Consider the following 19,664-nt stretch of genomic DNA (forward strand, 5'->3'; position numbering starts at 1 on the left):
AAAATAAACTGAATCATGTGAAAGAGTATTCAGATTATTTACGGATGAGAAGTAAAAAAGAGCCGTCAGGTGCTAAAAAATAAACCTTAGACTCAAACGTTAGAACAGACTTTTCCCCGCAGCACGCCGTGTAATAAATACTCACAAAGAAAACGGCGCCGTTACAACTTATGTCTAAAAATGTATCGTTTCATGCATCGGTTAAAACACTCGACTCCAGCTACATGACGCGCAGCTGGAAACACTTCACGCAAGTCGAGCTGCCCGAGATTCACAGAAGTTACAGAAAATGTTACATTTTTGTGATTTATATCGTTATCGGACGATAGATGTTTTATATTGGGATGTGAGATTTTGGTCGTATCGCACAGCCCTAATCTGATGTTCACTACCTTGATTTTCCGATGAGCTGATTGACAGTAGGCACAATAAAGTTGTAACTGAAGGTAAAAGTGAAGGCAAATAAAGCAGTAATAAAGGTTGTTACATTCTTTTACTTTTGCATCTACTTTATTAAAGTGCAAAGTCAGCTGAGTGGCAGCATACATGTTTGCACAGCCACGCTGTCCTTCTTTGTTAGGGTTTTGACACGTGCAGCCTCCGACCTTGTGATGGTGTCATGAGCTCGAGCTGCACAGCCTTCATTGTTTGTCCGTCTCTTCCATGAAACGAGCAGGGACAGTTACTGAATCAGTTGAGCCGTAGGCAGTATGTTCACAACACTTTGATTCATGGCGTACCCCGGGAGCCAGGTGAAGTGAAAATAGCTCCACTCACTGTTCATGTCAATGTATTCATTTGGGAAACTCAATAACTTCACATTTCTATCAGCTGGCCTGAGTCTGTGTATTATTTAATTTTAAAAGGCCATTAAAATACACAGAGACAGTAGTTGCCACAGCCAATTAAATGAAAGGAACATCTGCCAATATGAAGTAAACTGAGATAAGAAAGATTAAGTCAAGCAGGAATATCAAAGCACATAAATGCTCCAGCAAAACTCAAGTTTCCCATAAGAATGCGACATCAGTCAATTCTGTCTGTGAAGATTCTCAGTCATCCAGGTCATCGTAGTCTAAGGAGCTTGGAAAGAAAAGTGTCTGGACTTCTTTAAGTTACTTGAAGATGTTTCACCTTCATCCGAGAAGCTTCTTCAGCTCTAAGGTCAAATGGTGGAGAGTCCCAGATTTAAACCTAGTGGGAGTTTCCCCCCACAGAGGGACAAAAGGACCCCCTGATGATCCTCTAATCGCCTGAGCCAAGGTGTGAAACTGGGTGTGGGTCCCAATCAGCCAGGGTTTCAGGTGAGCTCATTGTGAAACCTGGCCCCACCCTATCATGTGATTTCCTGAGGTCAGATGGCCCAGGATGTGAGTGGGCGTTAGTATTTCCTTTTGTCCATAATTTTGTATTGTTGTTAATAAATTAATTAAAGCAACAAAACAACCTGAAGAGCTGGTTGGGAGCCGAAAGAGCAGGTTCTCTAAAAAGAGCCGGAAATCCCGTCACTAATACCAAAGTATTTGAGTCAATACTCTGGCAGTTTGTTGGTCTGGACATGAACAATGATCTTAGAGAAGCAATTTCTGCTACCCATCAATCTGGTGGGGGGTTATACAGAAGAATACTGCAGCTTGGCAAACCAAACCCAGTATGACAGGTGGTAAAAACACCACGCTGGAACAACGTCCTTTGGACAAAACCAAAGAGAATGGCTACATGTAACGTAACAAATAAACCCTTAGAGGCATTGATAAAATTGCTGTCTTTGAAGGATTTTGATATTGCCTCAAAAATAAACACATTAAAATGAACATTTTAAAATGTCAACAAAAAACTGAAATGTAAAGAATTCATGGCAGAGCTGCTACGATGGATTGCAATGCAATGGCTGTCAAACATCACAGGTTTATATAATAGTACATACTGTGCATGAATTTAAAGTCAGGTAACTTACTGGTCTTGATTTGAAGCATTTTCCATTTATTCAACAGATTCTCTTACACTTTCAAAGACACTTCGTCTAAATCAGTTTAAACCAAGTTGTACTCTAACACCACCCTGCTGTCCATTCTTTGCATATTGTGTATGAGCTCTGACTTACTGACTCAAACAAGTAACACATCATTTCCATTTATGTTGAACCCACGTCACCAGTCAGCAATGACACGACTTTTCAAACCTATATGGTGCCAGTTTAGCTCAGTAAGCAGACCACATGCTACATGGGCTGGATTTGAATCTGACCCTTTGCTGCCACTGTCCAACAAAGGCTCCAAACATATGATCAGAAAATAAAACTACTGTACTGTTAGAAATGTAACAGTATGAAGACGTTTGAGTTTGTTTCACGTCCGTCACTTCACTTAGATGTTAAATATTCCAACATGTCATTGCACTGCATTATCTACATCACATTCAAAATAAAGAACTTGAAATGGATAAACAAATATTTGGGTATTTTCTGTTACAGTTGCTCCCATTTCCTGCATCATGTGTACATGACAGTAAGGAAACAATTAGTTTTTCCACAGGCACAACCAGATTTATTTGGTTTCACTTTCAAAACAAGAACAATTGAAAATTGCATCAGACACAATCTACCAAAGATCACCATCATGAACCTGGAAAAAAGGATTTCTCCTGAAAAGAAAAACAAAAAACTGCTGCTTGCTTCTTTCAATGAAACCTTTAAATTTACCACTAACAATATTCTAACAAAGGATTATTGAGTATTCACAAGTGCACAAACGAAAACCGATGGCAATACGATAATAACACTGAAGACTATTCTCATTCTGTGCTAACTCATACTGCTGCCTCCATTTTCAACAATCGTGCAGTTCTTCTCTGATGCTTTGAAGATGTTGGCTCTGTAGTACTGCAGCTCCTTGATGCTCTCCTGGATGTCCTCCAACGCTCTAAAGAAAAAAACCTCCATTTTAACTTTACCATCGTGGATATTTCTACATTCGCCCCCACATACACACTTCCAGGATTAAAACAAGATTCTGCAAAGGTGGCTCCCACCTAAAAGCTCAGCTTATGGTGGAAGACATAAAAAAACATGAACTACTTTCCATTAACCATCAGAATGTGAGCTTCATGTCTAAAAAAGCGATATGAACAGCAAAGTCTGAAGATTAGGCTGTGGAGGCCTTTTACATTTTTGGACTGTGTAATAGTCCACTAACATCACATAATACACTGAAATTATTATTATTATTACAAGATAGAGCTGGGCGATATGAGATTTTTTCATATCACGATATGTTTTTTTTTTCATTTCAGGCGATAACGATATATATCACGATATAAGCCAAATAACTATATTTGTAAGATTTAAACAAGTAAAATGTGAAATAATCAGCAGCTTGTTTTGATTTAAATATTTATTTCCCATAATAAGTTCAACAGGGTAGATGTATTTAATGAACATGAGACTTTTTCAGATAAATAAAGGCAAATATTGCAAACTACACAAAAGGCAGCCGCTAAAGCGTTTAAGTTTCAAAACAGAACAAACAAAACTACTAAATTGTCAATTCCACTTAGAAACAAAATATTAATTCTAAAAATAAATCTTAGTTTGTTTTACAGAAGAACAAAATTGACTAACTTTAGTCAATATCAAATAAACTGAGAACTAAAAGGAAATTCTCGATCTCTCCTTGTTGCATAGCTCAGCTTTTCAAACAGTTTAACAGTTACTTTAGTCGACAAAAGCCGAATGACAAATTAGCGCTTCCAGTCAGAGATTGAGCATGCACCGCTTTATTGGATTTCCAGACTTGCTTTCAGCACAATTTACAGTGCGCGCTACTCTGTTTTTGTCAGACTTGAAATATCAGAAATACCTTCACACTACTGAACTTCTGTGGCTCTTCCATTCGACAATCTCCCCGGCATCATCACCATCGTCTGTTTTCTCTTCGGTCACGCTCTCGGTTGATTTTTCTCTAGTCGGCACACTCATTTCCTCCATTACCGGGCGGCACGGCGGCTGGCTGCTTCCCAAACAAATACACATGTGCGGCTTGGCACTTGTGCTGTACGTAACAAGTCACGTGACGTGACGCTGCGGCTGTGATTGGTTCGGCTCTGCGCTACTTAATTTGGATTGGCTGTTCTTCTTCTTCTTTTTTTTTTTAAGAGGCCAAGAGCGGTGAGGTCTATCGCAATAGTTAAATTTTTCTATCGAGAAAAAGTTATTTCACCATACACATCGTTATCGTTCTATCGCCCAGCTCTATTACAAAATAATATATCACAACAGTTCAGAGTAATGTGTTTGGGCCGTGACTCTTTTCTACAAGTAACGCACGAGGTTGCTTCCCCATAGAAACTTTGTTTCACTACAAGTTTCATTATGTCCATGTTCCTTCATCACGATGGCCCAAGATGCATTTGATAATTACCACACAGCAATATGAATCTCTGTCCTTATGAGGACGTGTCTTTATTGTCCTCATGAAGAATGAACACCAGTGCTACCCTCACCCTCCTCACAGAGGCACCCGTGGTAGAAATGTCCTCTGTGCTGTTTCTTTGTTTGACTGCTGAGTTCAGGAAGTGTGCCACCTTAACAGGGGATCACAGACTTTTCCCCTTCACTCTACAGGTTTTAGAGCAGCACACGCTCCCACAATGATGTCTTTTTTCATATTTCCATATTTCAGCAGGACCAAGCTAAACCCAACACAGCATCTGTGTAACTAGCTTTACACCAGGGGGGTTGAACTCCAGGCCTCGAGGCCCGGTGTCCTGCAGGGCCTCGAGGCCTTATCACCCTGCATATCACCCTGAGGAAGAGAAAAGTTGGCTGTGCACTATTCTGTTCAACATCTCATCCAAGATCTTCAATAATCAGGTGCAATCTTCACTCTCTTACAGAGAGCTCATGCTTTGACACTGCAGGCCTACTTGTTGTTCCTAGAGTATTTAAAAGTAGAATGGGAGGCAGAGCCTTCAGTTTTCAGGCCCCTCTTCTGTGGAACCAGCTTCCAGTTTGGATTCAGGAGACAGACACTATCTCTACTTTCAAGATTAGGCTTCAAACTTTCCTTTTTGCTAAAGCATATAGTTAGGGCTGGACCAGGTGACCCTGAATCCTCCCTTAGTTATGCTGCAATAGACGTAGGCTGCTGGGGATTCCCATGATACACTGGGTGTTTCTTCTTCACTCACTATGTGTTAACAGACCTCTCTGCACTGAATCACACTTGTTATTAATCTCTGGCTCTCTTCCACAGCATGTCTTTATCCTGTCTTCCTTCTCTCACACCAACCGGAGGTTCTGCTGAAGGTTTCTTCCTGTTTAAAGGGAGTTTTTCCTTCCTGATGTCAACTGTTCTCTGATTGTTGGGGTTCTCTGTATTACTGTAGGGCCTACCTTACAATCTAAAGCACCTTGAGGCGACTGTTGTTAGGTTTTGATGCTGTATAAATAAAACTGAAGGCCGTTTCATATATATGTTGACATCTTTTTATTTACCTGTGTGTTGCTGTCTTGTGAGGCACCATTTTGTATTCTTCTGGAAACCAGCGTCTGAAAGTGTTTATAGAAAGAAAGTCAATCGTACTGATACATTTATGATTTTCATGTATGGGCAGCATGCAGATGAAAATGCCATGCAACCTCTTCTTTGCTATGATGTGCAGCGGTGCATGAACTGCAGTAAACGGTTCTCACAACGTTAGTTCACATTAAAGGGAGAAACCACGTGAGTGAGTGCAGCTTGTCTCTGGCAAACATGTAAACACTAAAATACCTGAGCCATGAATCTGTGGGCATTCATGGCTATAAAGGGTTTGATTAGGAAATGGAAATATACATTCATGTTTATGGGTGTAGTCCCCCCCACCCACACTCCCTGTGACCAACAGTGTTTAACCGTGGCTCTCCACATGAAGATGCCACCCTGAGAGACAGAGGTGGCAGATTATTCTGAGGTCATCTCCTAAAGTCACCTGCCTGCTGAGCTCCTTGATGGTGCTCACGTCGATGATTCTGTAGTGAAGGTGGTGCATGAACTGTGGCATATACTTGTCCAGGAACCTCTTATCCGCATGCACAGAGTTACCTGTAGAACAACCAATCACAAGCATGACTCCTCGAGCCGATCACTGACACCAGCACATGTGCTGCTGCTACACACATGATCTGCAGTATAGTCTGAGCTTTGAGTCCAGCATGAGTGAAGCAGAAGAAACAGATCACCTACACCTGACTCGGTCCTTTCACACTCAGCATGTTAATCACTGTCATGAGCTCACTGTGCATTATCTAACACAGGGTGGGGAGCTCCGGGCCTCCAGGGTGTCCTGCAGGTTTAAATGGCTAAATGACCTCCTCGACATGTCTTCAAGTTCTCCAGAGGCCTGGTGATGAACATTTGATCCAGGGTGAGAACCTGCAGGTGCTCGAGGCCTGCAGTTCCCCACCCCTGATCTAATTAGAGTAATCACAGCTACCCAAAGGGAAACCTCGGACAATCAGGAGAGCTAAGCTGACGATTGGCTCTCCTCGAGCTCCTGTAGCTTCACCGGAGTCATTACAGAGATGCTAGGCATAATCCAGCCACCCACACAGTACCACAGACAGACATGCAGAATCATAACTTTGTGCCCAGGTCATGAACAGAAAGATCAGAGTTTACCAGCGAGGGGACATTGTCCAGGTGGTGTGTGCTGCCTGACGAAGGACAGGAACTCATACTCTGCTTGTTCCAGGGTGATTTTACTGTCCCGCACAGCCTGGGTCAGTCCTGACTGAGACACAAGTACAACAGACTTTGTTACTTCACTTTAAAACACGCCTCATCGTTCAAACAAGACAACAGTAAAGTGGAAAAGCAGGCGTGTGAGTACAAATACTAACATCTGAACTGCTGTCTGGGTTTCTCTCAGTGTTGCACAACCTGAGGTTACAATAACATCTGTGAAGATTGGTAACTGCACCTCCCTGAATCTTTCTCCCTGTAAAATGATGAACTTTAAATGATTTCGCACCAACTGTTTCTGTAAGATCATTGCTGATGTCCAGACCAGCAAACTGTCAAAACTTCTGATTAATCAGTCCATTGATTAGCAGCACCTGGTGCTACTTAACCTCTGCTGAAGCAGCAAAGGGAGACGTCACACACTGTCTACATTCTGGTTTAACGTTAGTCTGACATGGTGTCACATGTCATGCTCTTGTGCAAAGCTGCATTTATCTCATTTAAGAGCTACAGAGGATCAGAAGATTTTGTTTTGGGTCCGGATACGTCAAACCTTGGAGTTAAGTATGTGGACTGAATGATAGTAAAGTTCATACACTGGTAACCTGGTCCTTAAGTGATGACGTATGAACCCTGCTTCAGTCCAAACAACTCTGTGTTTATTAAGGCTGTTGTGTTTTTAACATGTTTTAATGTTTTGCATCTTGTTCTGTTTAATCTGAACAAGCCCCTAAAAACAGTCCGTGATCACTGTCGGCCTCTCTCGGTTTTTAACCCTTACGATGTAACTCCAGCCCCTGCAGCAGTATATGAATGACTAACCTCGTATTGTGGATGGATTGTCTCAGTTGTTCTCCTGATTGAAGTTTGGTCCGTTTACAGCATCCTGCCATGCGATTGCATTTGTTTAACCATCGGGAACCCTCACATTAACTTTTATCAAGTGGAATAAAGTTAGCGTTCATCCTCCAGCTTCACTGTGTTTATGCTAACATAGCTGTGTCGCTAGCAATCACGTAGCATATCATTATATACCAGCTAGCCCAACTTCAGTAACCCTACAAACGTCACTGCTGTTTAGTTTTCTGTCTTCATTTATGTTGGAAGTGACAGCAGAGCTGTACGTTTTAATTCTTTCATGTTTAGGTGGAAGCTAGCGAGCTAACTTCCTGCTAACTTCTAACTCTGTTAAATGTAATAAATCCTGTTTTCATGGATGCCTGGATGTTAAACTTCATTGTTACACCTGGTAAAGCAGCAACGCTGATCATTTGATTACAGATGAAAGAATTTAGACAGTTTTTAAACTCAGTGATGCTGCAGTGTTCGTTTGACTTTCAGACCTGAAACAGAGTTTGGACCCGGACACAGCTAATGACGTCAGACTTAAACACCCGATTGGGGAAAAAGGTTATTTTTGAAATGACAATGATGTGTCCGGTGTACTGTGGGAGATACGACACGTCCCACAGTACACCGGTCACCTCTTACCTTATGTCAACTTAAGGACCACCCTTAGGTAAGAGGTTAATCTTTTTAATGGGTTCGTGTTACGTTGTCAGCCTAATGATGGCCACCTTCATTCACATCAACATCTCTTTGAATCTCAAGAATTTCAGTGAAACAATATCAAAGCAAGTTTAAGAGTTGGAATCTCAAGCAGAGCCTTCATGTTCTGAATTTGTCCTACAGGCAAACGGCAGGTCTCACCTGTACAGTTACCTGTGAGAAACTGGAACATGAAAATGACTTCAGTAATGTGACAAGTATTAAACTTGATTTGCTCTACTAACCAGAACCTTCATTTCAGTTTAGGTGAGTGAACATTTTAGATTTTATTAATTGACACTAATTAGCCAGTAAAGGTTTTTGTGTATTGAACACAAAGTTTATAAGTTCCTATGAACGCTTGAGTAACAGCCCATAATATCACACGCTGCCCTTTCATCTGCACAGGGTCACTCCAGAACGACCGGCAGCAACCAAAACACTAACGTTAAAGCTTCAATTCAATTTGATTTATGAAGTGCCAAATGACAGCAGTCGCCTCAAGGTGCTTCATATTACAAGGTAAGGACCCTACCTACAACAGTAAAGACCCTGATTAGTGCTACTGCGCTGTTACCGCACTGGAATTTCAAACACAACCGTGAGACCCCCAAAAACACTCAACATCATTATCGTGTGAAAACAAGTAATGATGATTTTTGAAGATGTTAACTTCTTAGTTTTCAACTAATTCTTTCCAGTTACAGTATTTAAGATTAACTTTTGTGTGTGTGCTTGTCAAACTGGAGGAGGCAAAGACGTCACTGTTAGCAACTATCTTCATTTGATATTAATTTTAGTATCAGTGTTTTTGACCCAGGGAGCATTCAAATGGCAGAGTGCAACCAGCAGAAAAAACATACGTCTGCACAATCTCTACATGACTAAGAAGAGACTGATTCAGAGACTCATAAGAGTGTAGGAGCCGGGAACATTCGTGCTCACGCTATGGTTTAAAGGCCATGGTTGTAAGGAGCTGCGTGTTCCCATTAGCATTCTAGATTAGTTTGTTTTCTTGCAGAGGTGCTTTCCAGCACCGACTTTTGAAAGACGTGTAGAAAAACAATCTGTATTTCTGCTTTACTGGTACGAGCCCCTGAACAAACGCCAGCTTACCCTTCCGTGATGCTCCTTACACCACTCTGACATCCCTTCCAGTAGCTCGTCGGGCTGCTTAATGATCAAGTTTGGCCCCTGGAGAAAAACAACAGCTGCCTTGAACTTGTATGACAGAGAGAAGAGCAGAGGCTCCAGTGTTCACCTTCACTTTACCTCAGCCAGGATGTTCAGGTGTGAGTCTGTAATAAGGCAGGCCATTTCAATGATTTGGTCCTTTTCCACGTCCAGCCCTGTCATCTACACACACAGAGGTAGGTGTCATTATAAACAGCACAGACAGATTGAGAACAGCAGCTCAAGTCTGCACACCCGTGTGCCATGTTCCTGCGTGGGCTGCCTACAGCTCGCTGGACACTTCACACAACTATTGCAGCATCCAGCGCTATACGCGCCATCTAGTTCCACAGCTTACCGTTACACTCAACGGCTAAGCGTTTAGTGATTGTAGCAATAACCACAGTTCCCACGACGTGACTCACCTCCAGGTCCACCCACACCATTCTCTGGGACATGCCCGTGGCTGTCATGCTGCCTCTTGTTGATGCCCGACCTGCGGCTGGTGCTAACAGCGGGCTTCCTGTCCGGCTAAGCGCTGCCTTTCCGAGAGACAGCGCGAACAGACTCTTGCTGAATGTAGCGAGCGCCCATGCCGAACTGCGCGAGCACACCGGCATGATGAGCCCACTTCCGGTCTTATTTGCCATAAGAAAACTTTTCAAACAGAGTCTTCAGCAACGAACTGCTGCATTACTGCCACCTGCTGGCGTGGATGTACGTGTACAGCTATCACTACTGAAGTGCAGGTGCTTGGAGTCGTTGGCCTGCCTGTCGGTTCTTGCACTCTGGCTGCGATCAACTGAAATCGTGCCGCAGTCTGTAGCGTGGATGCGGACACTTATTTCATTTTTACCGCACAGAAGTAGTGATGTGACGTTCTGTATCGAGGCTTCAAAGCTTGTGTCGAGTAATGGAGGGGGCGTTTCCGCGATGCGCGTATCGAGGCTTGCTTCATTTATGGGAGGAGCTGAAAATGATGACGTCCGAAGCCTCGCTGCCCGGCTGTACCACGTGACTGGTTCAGGAACGGTTCGAACTTTGCCGCGAGCTACGACAGCGATATAAACCCCTCAGACTTCATTCAAGATGTGAGTGTTTGATGGAGAGTTGCGGTTAGTGAGAGTTTGGAGACAGTTTGGAGGTTTATGAGAGAAAATCAGGAGAAATAGGAGCCAGCTAAGAAGAGGAGGATGTCCTCCCCTGTGAGGGAACATTTTGATTTTATTCCTCCCAACAAGGCATGTAAATTTCTACAGAAGATGTATTTTCATAATACTGATGGTGCAATAATTTATGTTAAGCTGTCTGTACTTTGTACAAGGTGAAGTGTTTGCTATGTGCAGGGAGCTGGGATATAACAACAACACCTCATCCATGCTTGGCACTACAGAGCTTTGCATGAGAATAAGGGGAACACCGATTGTGGAGCAAGACCAGGTGAGCCATCAAATGATAATATAGCATGCAGTAATGTTACTAAATGATATAACAATATTATACAACTGTAATAAGTTACGTGTGTGATATTGATATTTGTGCTTTGTTTTTGTTGTCTTTCCTCAGGACAACAATCTCAAATAGATGAAGACCTGGTTACCATGGTGATGGAGGACTCCCAGCCATTTAGCATTGTGGAGGACAAAGGATTTAAAAGATTTGTTAAATCATTAAATGTTTTAAATGTTCGCCCCACTAAAAAAGCCATAAAAGCAGTGAAAATTTAGTTTTTACAGAATAAAATGTGAACAGGCAGGACTGAGGCCTCAGTGTGTAGCTGTCCATACCTCGACGTTACAAAAGCACAACCACTGTCCACACCCCAACCTCACCTCACCTCACAGTAAATCATCATTTCCATTTTAAGCATTTCCAAATGATCATTTTCCACACTGCCAGTATAAATATACACAGTATACTGCCATCACTACAATATACATGTTTTACACACTCCTTTTGTTGTTGACGTTTACAGGCTGTGTGCAAAAGGCCACACTCTTCAAATTCATACCAACTAATATTTTTATGTCCAGTAGGTGTCCTACTAGAGCAGATGAAGCTTCAAGACGCTTTGCGCTGGGGTGAACCAATTGGATGAAAAGCTTCAGTGCTTCATGAAGCTTCATCTGCCCATCAGTAATCTCACCTGCTCCTCACCTGAGCCTTCTTCGTTTCCTTTTTAGAAACTCTTCTTCATGGTTGAACTGTTCTGGCTAACTAATCAATACCACGTTAACTTTGGTCTCCTGGTTGGAAAACAAGCACATCATTTTAGAATGACTAAAGACAATACTCCAATAACTGACTGATTTTGATTGTAGGGATATCTCACTGGAACATGTGTGTATAGTTTGATAATAAATCGGTGCATTGATCATTTATTACTTTGACATCAATTTGTTGTTGGCCTTTTTTCACACTGGTGTGATGAAAAGAAGTATGAATGTAAACACATGTTAAACATCTGGTTAAAAACACAAACCTACAACCTGCCCTGTGTGAAAACATTACCTGCGGTGTATCACGTCTTTAGAAAGCTGAATAGCCACACCCAGGCGTGATTATTACCACACCACACCAAAGTCAGACTTCCTGCTGTGATCCAAGAACATTCAGGAACAAATGAGAAACAAAGTACCTGAGCCCTCTCAGTCTAGGAAAGGTTATAAAGCCATTTCTAAAGCTGTGGGACTCCAGCAAAACACAGTGGGAGCCATTATCCAGAAATGTGGATGAACCAGCAGTGAACTTTTCCAGGAGCTGCCGGCCGACCAAACTTAACCCACGAGTGCGTCCACGAGGTCACAAAAGACCCCAGGACAACATCCAAAGACCTGCAGGCCTCACTTGCTTCCCTTAAGGTCAGTTTTCATGACTCCACCATAAGAACCTGGGCAAAAATGGCCAGCATGCAGAGGTCCAAGATGAACACCACTGCTGAGGAAAGGAACATAAAGGCTTTCAGTTTTCCTAGAAAACATCTCGATGATGCCCAGGGCGTTTGGGAAAATACTCTGTGGACTGGTCAGACAAAAGGTGAACTTTTTGCAAGGTGTGTGTCCCGTTACATCTGGTTTTTAGGAAAGGAACATCAGCAGGAGAATATGGTGTTGGTAGTGTGACGGTCGGGGGCTGTTTTGCTTTATGTCTGTGCATCTGTTCAAGACCTCACGGTGAAGCGCACTTCTGCAGGACAACGATCCAAAACACACCAGTGAGTCCAGCTGTGAGTGGATGAAGGTTTTGGAGTGTCTTAGTTACAGTCCTGACCTGAATCCAATTGAGATGCTGTGGCATGAAAAGATGGTTCTGCTCAAAAATCCTCCAATTCTGCAAAAATGAGACAGTTTCTCATCAGCGCTGTCAAAGACTCATTGTTATCATAGATGCTTGATTGCCGTTGTTGCTGCTGAGGGTGGCCCAACCAGTTATTCTGTTTAGGGGGCATCACTTTTTCACAAAGGACCATGTAGGTTTGGATTATTTACCCCTCAAACAAAAACACCTTCATTTAGAAACAGCATTTTGTTTACTTGTGTTCTCTTTGTCTAATATTTACATTTGTTTGATGATCTGAAACACTGAAGTGTGACACACAAAGAATGAGGAAATCAGGAAGGAGGGGCACACTTTCACGCCAATGAACTCACAATGTGTAAACAAATAAAGTTAATAACTTTATTTTAATAAATACTATTGTTCATACATGAATATAAAATCTGTGACACTGTAACCAAAGCATGTTAACAGGAACTTGGATTTATGAATGACAAACGGCTTTGATTTGCTGGTTGTTAATGTCTTCATCAAAGGTTCAATAAATACTTCATATTCTAACTTTCTTTATATAACTACAATCTTTTAGCTTCAGCTTCCTTCCTTCTCTCACTCTGTGTAGAGATCACAAGTTTGATTTTCTAAAAGTATTCAGACATCACCAGCTTTTGCAGTGCGAGAGGAAACAGCAGGCACAAACTGCTGCTGCACATCGCAGCCCTCTGGACAGTCATTCAGCTCCACCGATACAAGTCTGCATCAACAATGGTGATTGAACCATCATATTGACGTAGACCGCGTGCACACTGATCATCGGTCGGCTTCATCACGTCCTCCTTGCAGCAGCTGATGGACCAGCTTCAGCAGAGCCGCTGGTAGCTTGTTAGCACGATGAAGCGTGACGTGGACAGAGTCGTTTGCGTAAATGCTGGCAGGAGAATATGAAGAACATGAACACTCACTGTGAATGACTGACTTTATTAAAGGACTGCAAACAAACGCGACACCGAGACGTTCACACTGGATGTAAACAATGCTCCATTAGATAACCTGGATTATAGTTAGGGCAGTCATCCGGTCGGACAGGTGGCAAAATGCAAAAACCCGAAGAAGAAATCGAGCTGATTTTCGCATAGATGGCGGTAATGCGCCCCGCCGCTTGTCACTACCTACCACTGAAACCAAAGAAGAAGAGCTGCAGCGTTAGCTTCCCGGCTGTGGACGCAGTAAAGCTTCCGAGTTGGTTTCATTTGAGCCACCATGGGCGCTCGGCGCGCAGCCTAACATGCTCATAACGCTGTGCTACGTCTACATGTGGGTGCGCTTTCACAGGTGCTACTCTGCGCTGATCCGGAGCGGTCTGTCCCGGCTGAACAGCAGCAGCTTCAGCTTCAGCCTGTGCTCGCGCCGCGGTGCGCGCGCGCGTTCAGGCTCGCTTCAGCTCGAGGACAACGTGTTTCTTCAGCGGGGGGATAAGGCCGTGTATGTTAGCGAGCCTCAGGTTGGTCACCGGACACACGCTTACGTCATACCGTGGAGAGCGAGTACTTCCTGCTTTAAAGTCTTACTAATCTCAGAGTTTGACAGCTGTGTGTGTGTTCGTGTGCGGTGGGCTGTCACGCGCAGGTCCCCACGGAGCCTGACCTGAACAGCTGAGCACCTTTCTGAAGCTGTACCGCAGCTAAACGATGGAGAGCTGCGAGTTAGGCTGGCGTTCACTCGGTGATACAGTGTGTGTGTGTGTGTGTGCAGCAACAACACAAAACTCATTGTGCCACTGGTGTCTCACTGTAGACTCACTGGTGTCTCACTGTAGACTCACTGGTGTCCCACTGGTGTCCCACTGTAGTGTTATTGGTGTCCCACTGGTGTCTCACTGTAGACTCACTGTAGACTCACTGGTGTCTCACTGTAGACTCACTGGTGTCCCACTGTAGTGTTATTGGTGTCCCACTGGTGTCCCACTGGTGTCTCACTGTAGACTCACTGGTGTCTCACTGGTGTCTCACTGTAGACTCACTGGTGTCTCACTGTAGTGTTATTGGTGTCTCACTGTAGTGTTATTGGTGTCTCACTGGTGTCTCACTGTAGACTCACTGTAGACTCACTGGTGTCTCACTGTAGACTCACTGGTGTCCCACTGTAGTGTTATTGGTGTCTCACTGTAGTGTTATTGGTGTCTCACTGTAGACTCACTGGTGTCTCACTGTAGTGTTATTGGTGTCTCACTGTAGACTCACTGGTGTCTCACTGTAGTGTTATTGGTGTCTCACTGTAGTGTTATTGGTGTCTCACTGTAGACTCACTGGTGTCTCACTGTAGTGTTATTGGTGTCTCACTGGTGTCTCACTGTAGACTCACTGTAGTATTATTGGTGTCTCACTGTAGTGTTATTGGTGTCTCACTGTAGACTCACTGGTGTCTCACTGTAGTGTTATTGGTGTCTCACTGTAGACTCACTGGTGTCTCACTGTAGTGTTATTGGTGTCTCACTGTAGACTCACTGGTGTCTCACTGTAGACTCACTGGTGTCTCACTGTAGACTCACTGGTGTCCCACTGTAGTGTTATTGGTGTCCCACTGTAGTGTTATTGGTGTCTCACTGGTGTCTCACTGTAGACTCACTGGTGTCTCACTGTAGACTCACTGGTGTCCCACTGTAGTGTTATTGGTGTCCCACTGTAGTGTTATTGGTGTCTCACTGTAGTGTTATTGGTGTCCCACTGTAGTGTTATTGGTGTCTCACTGGTGTCTCACTGTAGTGTTATTGGTGTCTCACTGGTGTCTCACTGTAGACTCACTGTAGACTCACTGGTGTCTCACTGTAGACTCACTGGTGTCCCACTGTAGTGTTATTGGTGTCCCACTGTAGTGTTATTGGTGTCTCACTGGTGTCTCACTGTAGACTCACTGGTGTCTCACTGTAGACTCACTGGTGTCCCACTGTAGTGTTATTGGTGTCCCACTGTAGTGTTATTGGTGTCTCACTGTAGTGTTATTGGTGTCTCACTGGTGTCTCACTGTAGACTCACTGTAATTTCAAAGGTGTCTCATTAGTGTCCCACTGTAGTGTTATTGGTGTCCCACTGTAGTGTCTCACTGTAGACTTACTGTAATTTCAAAGGTGTCTCATTAGTGTCCCACTGTAGTGTTATTGGTGTCCCACTGTAGTGTCTCACTGTAGACTTACTGTAATTTCAAAGGTGTCTCATTAGTGTCTCACTGGTTTCTCACTGTAGTGTCTCACTGTAGTGTTATTGGTGTCCCACTGTAGTGTCTCACTGTAGACTCACTGGTGTCTCACTGTAGACTCACTGGTGTCCCACTGTAGTGTCTCACTGTAGACTCACTGGTGTCTCACTGTAGACTCACTGTAATTTCAAAGGTGTCTCATTAGTGTCTCACTGGTTTCTCACTGTAGTGTTATTGGTGTCTCACTGGTGTCTCACTGTAGACTCCAGGGCTCGCAAAATTTCAAAATCCCTGGTAGCCCTTCGGGCAGGGACTCTTCAGTTTTTGGTAGCCCAAAATAAATTTAAGTAGCCCGAATAAAAAAGAGAGCAATTTTTTTCATTGATGCTTTGTTTCCTGTTTTGTTTCCTTTACAATGTTATACATTAAAGTATAATATTGTAACAGAAACAAAACATTAATCAAAAAAACACAAATTACAACATTGTATAAAAATTACAATCATCAACTCAAATACTTGGTTCTAATTGAACAGAAATTTCTATGAACTTGTAAGAACTGTGTAGGAGATGAATCAGTCTGTGTCAGATCCTGAATTTGAAATTTCCACTGAAGTCACGGGTAAGAGGCAAGTGGAACCAAGATCGAGGCCATTTGCTTTTTGAAGTTTGCAAAGACTGCTAAATTGTGCCAGTGGTAGTTCACTCTTTGCAACATAGTACGCTGATCTAAACAGATGTCTCAGGTTTATTTTTAGTTTGTTATTTGCAATTGGTGTTGGTTCTGGGAAAGATATTGCAGACTGAGCAATAATGCATTTCTCATGGGTTCTAATGGGGGCCTTTCTTAAAATTACTGGTCCCAGTAACAAAGGCGCTTATCGACTCAGAAATCGAGGGAAAACCAACAACACACCCGGCAGAACATTATGTTATTTACACGGGTGCACATAAGTGGTCCGCATGTGCGCATTCGCTGTCAAAATAAAAGACGCGCACCAGATAAGACGTTGCGACGCGCGTTTGCGTCCATATAAAAGCCTGTTTTTGTCCGCTAGAGTGGGATTTTCACGGCACATTCTGCACCACCTCTCTGTGCGTTCATCATTTGTTTGAAGCCAGCTCACCTCCTGCAACCACTTTTCCGAGAATACGTGCTTCTTTTGTGGTTCGGACTCCTTCTGACATTTCTTTGGAGGTGGAGGAACACCAAAGTAATTGCTTAAAGGAGCTTCTTCGACATCTTTAAGAGTTCTACACAAATGTCTGTCCTCCTCCAGAAAATCTTATGTACGCAAACATGCGTTGCAACTTCTTATCTTGTGCGCTCTTTTTATTTTGACAGCGAATGCGCACCTGCGGACCACTTATGTGCAGCCCTGGTTATTTAGCTCGTCATATTGCAGCCACAGAAATTCTTTTGTCCATGAAACCATAAAGCTGCACTTTCTTTTTGCCTTATAGTCTGATTTGTCATAACTTTTCCGTTTTGTGGTAAGCTTTTCTTTGGCTGTCACTTCTTCACCCTGACCTGTCTTATTTGGCTCAGCAGAACTAAAATATATATCCTGCTGCTTTTACACACGCACTCACGTAACGCTCAGCGATTCTCTGCGCGATCAACCTCTCACATGTTTAAGCTGCAGGAGATTTCACTTGTCATGTTTGCATAGTAAGCTAACGATTGATAAGACGATGTCAGAGGAATTGGTGCGCAAATTATCATCACTCACCAATCAGTACTGTCGCTCTCTATACACAGTTCGCGCGATTGCAAAGTGAAAGCAAAAAACAAGCGCAAATTCTGGCTCACCGATGCCAATGACATAATTACCCAGATACATTTCCGAAAGAATGCAAAAGCATTGACATGTATTTTTCCTTCCTATTGCTGGGCTCACACTGTGCGATTTTTGGCCCATTTTGAGCCGATTTTTGAGTCGTGCGACCGTTTTGGCGATCGGCCCGATTTTGGCCTTCATCGTGCGTCGTGCATCGTGTAGTATACGTGGGGTAACGAGAAGCGATTAACACCTCAAGACCAGCTCCCGATCATCAATCGCTTGGTCGTGACCGTCGTGAGAGTGTAGTTTCTCACACTGCGCGCGCAAACACAAATGTCAGCGAAAAAGACGGCGTAGCACGGCAGTGCAACGTGTGATCTGGACACAAGCGATGGAGGCATTTGTAGAACTTTGGAAAGCTCATCCGAGCCTTTTCGATGTGGCCTCACAAAATTATCACGACCACAACAACCGTGAAAATAGTTGGATGGACATTGCTGCTCAATCACAGCTGCCTGATCAATGTTTTTCATTAGCAATTTAGCAAAGTTGATGGTGGTGGTGTGCGTGTCTGTGTGAGTGAAAGACAGAGAGGGAGAGCGAGCGACAGAATTTCTGTTATAACCTTCATTTTATGGACGCACAGTGTGAGCACTCGGGTCGCATCAGAGCATCGGGCCGTATAGTGTGAGACCCTGCATCGTGACCTACGAACTTTTAACCCATGCGAGTCAATCGTGCAGTTTGAGCAGGAGCTGAATCGCGCGACTGACAAAATCGCACAGTGTGAGCCCGGCATAAGATAGCCCGACGGGCAGGGCAGAGATAGATTTTGGTAGCCCGACTGGAGAAATCGCTAGCCCCGGGACGTCGGGCTAGCGATTTTGCGAGCCCTGGACTCACTGTAGACTCACTGGTGTCTCACTGTAGACTCACTGGTGTCCCACTGTGGTGTTATTGGTGTCCCACTGTGGTGTTATTGGTGTCTCACTGTAGTGTTATTGGTGTCTCACTGTAGACTCACTGTAGACTCACTGGTGTCTCACTGTAGACTCACTGGTGTCTCACTGTAGACTCACTGGTGTCCCACTGTAGTGTTATTGGTGTCTCACTGGTGTCTCACTGTAGACTCACTGTAGACTCACTGGTGTCTCACTGTAGACTCACTGGTGTCCCACTGTAGTGTTATTGGTGTCTCACTGTAGTGTTATTGGTGTCCCACTGTAGTGTTATTGGTGTCTCACTGTAGTGTTATTGGTGTCTCACTGTAGTGTCTCACTGTAGACTTACTGTAATTTCAAAGGTGTCTCATTAGTGTCCCACTGTAGTGTTATTGGTGTCCCACTGTAGTGTTATTGGTGTCTCACTGTAGTGTTATTGGTGTCTCACTGTAGTGTTATTGGTGTCTCACTGTAGTGTTATTGGTGTCCCACTGTAGTGTTATTGGTGTCTCACTGTAGTGTTATTGGTGTCTCACTGTAGTGTTATTGGTGTCTCACTGTAGTGTTATTGGTGTCCCACTGTAGTGTTATTGGTGTCCCACTGTAGTGTTATTGGTGTCTCACTGTAGTGTTATTGGTGTCCCACTGTAGTGTTATTGGTGTCTCACTGTAGTGTTATTGGTGTCTCACTGTAGTGTTATTGGTGTCCCACTGTAGTGTTATTGGTGTCTCACTGTAGTGTTATTGGTGTCTCACTGTAGTGTTATTGGTGTCCCACTGTAGTGTTATTGGTGTCTCACTGTAGTGTTATTGGTGTCCCACTGTAGTGTCTCACTGTAGACTTACTGTAATTTCAAAGGTGTCTCATTAGTGTCCCACTGTAGTGTTATTGGTGTCTCACTGTAGTGTCTCACTGTAGACTTACTGTAATTTCAAAGGTGTCTCATTAGTGTCCCACTGTAGTGTTATTGGTGTCCCACTGTAGTGTCTCACTGTAGACTTACTGTAATTTCAAAGGTGTCTTATTGG

General features: G+C 43.5%; 2 protein-coding genes across 3 annotated transcripts in view; one reads left to right on the plus strand and one right to left on the minus strand.

The window, feature by feature from the left end:
• Positions 1–1,975: 1,975 nt before the first annotated feature.
• On the minus strand, positions 1,976–10,338 carry rexo2 (RNA exonuclease 2). 2 transcript variants are annotated; one of them, XM_087846976.1, is made up of 7 exons: positions 9,869–10,338; positions 9,543–9,626; positions 9,387–9,464; positions 6,660–6,771; positions 5,971–6,083; positions 5,495–5,548; positions 1,976–2,921 (listed from the first exon to the last, which is right to left on the minus strand). In XM_087846976.1, exons 1-7 carry the CDS (start codon positions 10,091–10,093, stop codon positions 2,829–2,831), a joined length of 759 nt encoding a protein of 252 aa, XP_087703102.1. In that variant the 5' UTR covers positions 10,094–10,338; the 3' UTR covers positions 1,976–2,828. The 2 variants fall into 2 exon arrangements, with proteins under 2 accessions (XP_087703102.1, XP_087703101.1); XM_087846975.1 differs by having other exon boundaries at positions 5,975–6,083; positions 9,869–10,327.
• Positions 10,339–13,747: 3,409 nt separating this feature from the next.
• hlcs (holocarboxylase synthetase (biotin-(proprionyl-CoA-carboxylase (ATP-hydrolysing)) ligase)) overlaps positions 13,748–19,664 on the plus strand; it is a 49,085-nt gene continuing 43,168 nt past the window's right edge. Inside the window, exon 1 of the mRNA XM_087846977.1 lies at positions 13,748–14,220. Coding sequence (XP_087703103.1) covers positions 14,005–14,220 — 216 coding nt within the window. The 5' untranslated portion in view covers positions 13,748–14,004. The remainder of the gene's footprint in view (positions 14,221–19,664) is intronic.

Source organism: Neolamprologus brichardi, chromosome 10 (genome assembly GCF_056152115.1).
Source record: "Neolamprologus brichardi isolate AB-2024 chromosome 10, ASM5615211v1, whole genome shotgun sequence".
In the NCBI taxonomy this organism is placed as follows: Eukaryota; Metazoa; Chordata; class Actinopteri; order Cichliformes; family Cichlidae; genus Neolamprologus; species Neolamprologus brichardi.